Source organism: Brachionichthys hirsutus, chromosome 23 (assembly GCF_040956055.1).
Source record: "Brachionichthys hirsutus isolate HB-005 chromosome 23, CSIRO-AGI_Bhir_v1, whole genome shotgun sequence".
Lineage (NCBI taxonomy): Eukaryota > Metazoa > Chordata > Actinopteri > Lophiiformes > Brachionichthyidae > Brachionichthys > Brachionichthys hirsutus.
Genome location: NC_090919.1, coordinates 4,930,273 through 4,935,476, shown reverse-complemented (window position 1 = coordinate 4,935,476; position 5,204 = coordinate 4,930,273). Strand labels below are relative to the sequence as shown.

Below are 5,204 nucleotides of genomic sequence, written 5' to 3'. Positions count from 1 at the left end.
AAGCTGCTTTGTAACCGCTTTGCATTTATGACCTGCAGCTCGTTTGTGTGTTTGAGAAGCCGCCTCAGTCTCGATGCGACTGAAGCGGATACATCACCCCCCCCGCCGTGGGGGCCACCTCGCTTGAGACGTCTCAAGCATCCTCTTCCGGAGGAAGTGAGAAGCCGTGAAGGTGTGATGATAATGTTATGGTCTGCTTTGACAGGAAACGTAATGACCTTTGTGAACTGAGGCGCCTCGCAGCTGCTTTAGTCACGTACGCCATCGACCACAGTCAACATTCTAGTTCCGTCACTCACATAAATCCATTTAGCTTTTTTCTGTTGGCTTCAGATTGCCCAAGTCAATGACACTGATAGCATCTCTCACAAAAAAAAGTTATTCAGGGATGCTTAAAGTTAATTAATTACATTCTTCAACACATCCGCTAGGTTTACTAACTAACAAGTTCATAACAAATTTAGGTGACTAATTCTTTCTTTTATATAATTCCTTCCTACTCAGACTAAAATATTAAACACATATTTTGATGTTTATATGCCATTGCTGCTCTTTCAAATGGTGCTGCGACGGTGTGTCTAAATAATTCTGTCCTGTGTAAATTGATGTCTCTTGTGCTTCCTGCTGCTGTAAAATGTTCCCCTTTACTCTTTTTTTATTGGGATGTTCCAAGTTTAATGTACATTTTTTCATTTCATTTCAGTGACCAGGCAGTGATTTGTGCCTTTATTCCTATTCCCTGTCATTTTCTGTCCGTCAGGTAATAAATGAACGCCATGCAGCCGCATGCAGACAAATCAATCTTTTTATTCACTTTGGTTACAGACAACAATCATTCTGTTATTGTTGTGTCCATTTGGACCCCACCCTGTAGGGTGCGGTTGCCCTGCTCACTTTTTGCAACTTCGGTCGTGGCAGGCGCAGGTCAGTGCGGCAACCAGCACCATAAATTCGCTGAAGTCCACCTCTGAGTCTCCGTCAAAATCCAGGCCGTTGAGCAACTTGTCTACCTGACCTGGGTTCTTTGCTGCCTACACAGGACAAACAAACAAACAAACAAACATTAGAATCGTTGGATTCCACTTCATGACTGCGTGCGAGTTTGGAGAGATACTCCGTTTCCAGTCACATCCCGTTTGGCTTTTGGTTTCAACATTTGTCTTTTGCTGCAAAAATAAGCTAAATCCAATCAAAGAGTGCAATACCTTTAATATATATATTATATATATATATATTAAAGTGCACAGCTGCACAGTCCTAAATCACGTGACATCATTAAGAAATCTTGAATATCATTACAAATATTTTTTAACCTGCGGCTTAAAAGATCATTTTCAGCATTTGAGGCCAATCTTGCAACTATAACGCAGGTTATACCGAATCATGTGAGAGGATTAATATCCCCCCCCCCCCCCCCATGCTGTTACCTTGAGCAGTCCAGGCAGCTCCTTCTCCATCAGCGTCTTGACCTCCTTGTTATTTAAGGTGTCCTTCTTGCCCTCGCTTGCGGCGTACGTATCAAACGTCTTGATCAGGATGGCCATGGCCGTCTCGAGCTGCGTCATGGTGGCTGGTTGAGCGCTGGTAGGTGAGGCGACGATGGAAACCAGAGAGCGGCGGATAGGTCGGCGGGGGTGAAGGAGGACAGGCACGACTCTGTTTTATACCCTCTGAACTGTAGGGTGGTTCAGAGCGACCTATGGTACAAGCTGTTTGTTATAAGGGCGGCCCCCCCCCCCCCCCCTCCCCGGGTGTGTCAATGCAATCGCAGCGCTGCGACACCCAGAGCACACATCGCCTCAGAGACCAAACGGAGTTGAGTTGTTTATCTATTGATTCAAGGCGAGGCCTTTTCAATAGCAATGGGCGACGCCCATCGGCACTGCATTGAGTGGGGTTAATGGTTGTGCACGCTGCTGTGTCACAAGCAAATATTGAATTTATGAGTGTGTGTGTGTGTGTGTGTGTGTGTGTGTCACTAACAGGTGGGTCACTAGCAGCTGCATCAGGTATAGCGCACATGTAGTTTTACTTCATTTGACCGAATTGGACTCAACAGCTTAAAACTGGGACTTTGAGCAATTCATTCATTCATTCATTCATTCATTTTCCTGACCGCTTCTTTTCCCAATCCGGGTCGCAGCCATTGCTGGAGCCTATCCCAGCAGTCTACAGGTGAGAGGCAGGGCACACCCTGGACAAGCCGCCAGTTCATTGCAGGGACAGACATAGACAGACACTCATTCACACACACACACACAAACACACACACACACACACACTCGTATACGGACAATTCAGCGTAACCAATTTGCCTAATTAGCATGTTTTTGGTGGTGGGAGGAGGCCGGAGAACCCGGAGAGAACCCCACGCAGACACGGGGAGAACATGCAAGCTCCTCATACGTCGAATTTGCACCTGTGACCTTCTTGCTGTGAAGCAACAGCGCAACCCACTGCGCCACCGTGCTGCATATTTTAGGATTTTGAAGATGCAAAATAAAAGAAAGATGGAATGTTACCGACGAAGACGCACGTCCAAATGTGTTTGCCTTCATGTCACAGAACGGGGGGGGGAGATAACGGTGTCATTACATTGTTTGAAGTGATGACATCAATCATCATCACCTGACTTTCCCAGATAAAACTGAATCTGAGCTGTGGATTAATTAGACTCCACCCCTTCCGTCCAGGTCAAACAACTGATTTGCACTCGGGGCTTCCACCAGAGTATCGGTTTTGCTCATTTGTGTTCTGAATATAATGAATTGGAGCTTGTGACTATTTCTATCATGGATAGAAATAGAACGGCCAGTTTAGGTGCTGCGTGTTTAGATATAGAACAATCTGGGTGATTGTATGAACACATTTGAGAAAGCCCACGACCGTCAGAGGCTCCGTTTCCATTTCCTGTTACGGACGCATTAAACCGCCGTTTCCGTTCAGCGGTCGTAGCAACCGAACGCTTTGTGAAACCTGCAGCGCCTGTTTGCTGCAAAGTCAACGCCAGAAACAAAAGTAAACCACGTCATCGTCATCAAATGGACATGGACAACAACAAAACTTTTATATAATATATATATATTTACACTCATAAAAGCATTTACATCATTGACATAAAGGTTATTAAAATATTACAAAAATGGAAACTAGTGGCAGTTCTTCTGAGCAGATCCTCACCCGCTTCCTTTAGTCTGCACACGCTCAAAGTAATCCAAGGACTCGTACATCGGTACCTGGCACTGAAAGAGATGCACACAGTTACTGCAAAGTGCAGTACAGCAGTATACACGAGTGTGTACAATATAAAACTGGGCGTAAATTCGGAAACAGGATGTCTGCAGTATTTCACAACGATATCTTAACACTTGGGGGTTCTGCTTTGGTGCAGAGCTTCAGATACACGACGTTTGAGCACCGGCGGACTCACCCACTGGGAGGAGCCTCTGGAGGAGTTGGTGCTGTGCTTGTCCACGTCTGCCTCCTCTGAGTCAACGTGGGGGAACCTCGTAGATCACCATGGCTGCTTTTGCTGACACACACACACACATACACACACACACGCGATGACATGGCGCTCCCAAATTATAAGCACCAACAGGAGTCTGGACTGAAATTCTGCCTGATTCAGGAGAAACTCCTCTTCGGTACAATAAATGTAGAAGTGAAGAAAGGATGAGAAAAGACATGGAGACGTTTCCTTCCCGTTTTGCAAACGAGCAATCGCTAGAATTTCGACAGAAACACATCCCTGCCCTCAGGGACGACGAAATGCCTTGAAATGAATTACTGCAATTTCTAATTGAAAGCAAACCATCAGAAAGCAAACGCTACGCTTCCCTATACTCGGGTACGATAAGAAAATCTCATCTCATCTCATTTTCTAACCGCTTATTCCGCTATCGGGTCGCGGGGCAAGCTGGAGCCAATCCCAGCAGTCCATGGGCGAGAGGCAGGGGACACCCTGGACAAGCCGCCAGTTCATAGCAGGGCAACACAGAGACAGACAACCAGCCACACACACACTCACACCTACGGGCAATTTAGTGTCACCAATCAGCCTAGGCTGCATGTCTTTGGAGGTGGGAGGAAGCCGGAGAACCCGGAGAGAACCCGGAGAGAACCCACGCAGACACGGGGAGAACATGCAAACTCCTCACAGAATGGCCACAAGCCGGAGACGAACCTGCGACCATCTTGCTGTGAGGCAACAGTGCTTACCACTGCGCCACTGAGCCGCCCGATAAGAAAATCAAACGGATTAAAATAACTTTAAAGGTGTATCTGCACACCGTGCGTCATCATTCTTCTGCGTATACCTCGTCTCCATCGCAGAGCGAAGAAGAAGGTGAGTGCGATGAGGAGCAAGGGAAGCGCTTGAGCAAGGACAATGATCACAGGTAGACGTAGAATAGTCCAGTGAGCTTCTTCTTGTATGCCTAATGAGAAAAAAAAGACCGACGGCAGTGGCATTTCTTCCTTGTGATTGAATTTTTAATGCACATTTAACAGGATTTTGAAAGTCTCGATCTAAAACAGACAACAATCTCTGACTTACTGATTTACTACAAGCCTATTCTGGAATAAGCCACCTACCTCCCGTTCTGTTGGTCGTGTTGCCGTCTCCGGCTGTAACCGTGACGACTGAGCCGTTTCCCCGAACCTCCGTAAAGACTGGTATAGACATCGTCAACATGCAGACGTACGTCCCTGCATCGTCTCCTGTGACCTCCGTCAAGGTCAAGCCTGAGCAGTTCAGCGTCCCCGTCATGTGGTGTTTCTCCGTCCTCACGACGGTTGTATTTTTTAGCCAATTAAGAATCATTTCTTCAAAGGAGACCCTCCAGCAGCATCCAAGGCTGACCGTGCCCCCCTCCCTGACGGAGACATCAGGAGTTTGGACCACGGGCGTCCATGACGAATCGCCTGTGGAGATAGTGACGGTCACACGTGTTTGCAGAACTTAACCCTTTAAAGCACGCACCATGAAGTAATTATCAGAACACTCTCATTTTTGGAAAATAAGGTCTTGATGGAACCTTCTGACAGATTTGTCACAGACAACAAATATATTTGTGCTCTAATTTATGTAACTTTTGCAAAATCCAGATTTTTTTTTTAATGGAAAATGTAGATGCAATGTTGGATTGTGTCTATCAGCCTTTTCGGGGGGGGGTCACACTTCTCAAAGTCTCAAAATCCTG

At 46.4% G+C, this 5,204-nt stretch overlaps 1 protein-coding gene and 1 long non-coding RNA gene across 2 annotated transcripts; both read right to left on the bottom strand.

Moving 5' to 3' along the window:
- Nucleotides 1-814: 814 nt before the first annotated feature.
- LOC137911460 (protein S100-P-like) lies at nucleotides 815-1,661 on the bottom strand. Its single transcript, XM_068755833.1, has 2 exons — nucleotides 1,428-1,661; nucleotides 815-1,031 (listed from the first exon to the last, which is right to left on the bottom strand). The coding sequence occupies exons 1-2, from the start codon at nucleotides 1,563-1,565 to the stop codon at nucleotides 891-893; spliced, it is 279 nt and encodes a 92-aa protein (XP_068611934.1). The 5' UTR covers nucleotides 1,566-1,661; the 3' UTR covers nucleotides 815-890.
- Nucleotides 1,662-3,121: 1,460 nt separating this feature from the next.
- LOC137911638 (uncharacterized) lies at nucleotides 3,122-4,787 on the bottom strand. The gene is made up of 4 exons (XR_011106125.1): nucleotides 4,597-4,787; nucleotides 4,320-4,439; nucleotides 3,431-3,532; nucleotides 3,122-3,242 (listed from the first exon to the last, which is right to left on the bottom strand). It is a non-coding gene; the product is annotated as an uncharacterized lncRNA (long non-coding RNA).
- Between the last annotated feature and the right edge of the window lie 417 nt (nucleotides 4,788-5,204).

Bases quoted from the DNA above. Each gene is read 5' to 3' on its own strand.
- LOC137911460 (XM_068755833.1), bottom strand. From the start codon at position 1,565: ATGACGCAGCTCGAGACGGCCATGGCCATCCTGATCAAGACGTTTGAT. The intron at 1,032-1,427 runs GTAACAGCATGG...TGTCCTGTGTAG, and splicing joins AGCTGCCTGGACTGCTCAAG to GCAGCAAAGAACCCAGGTCA.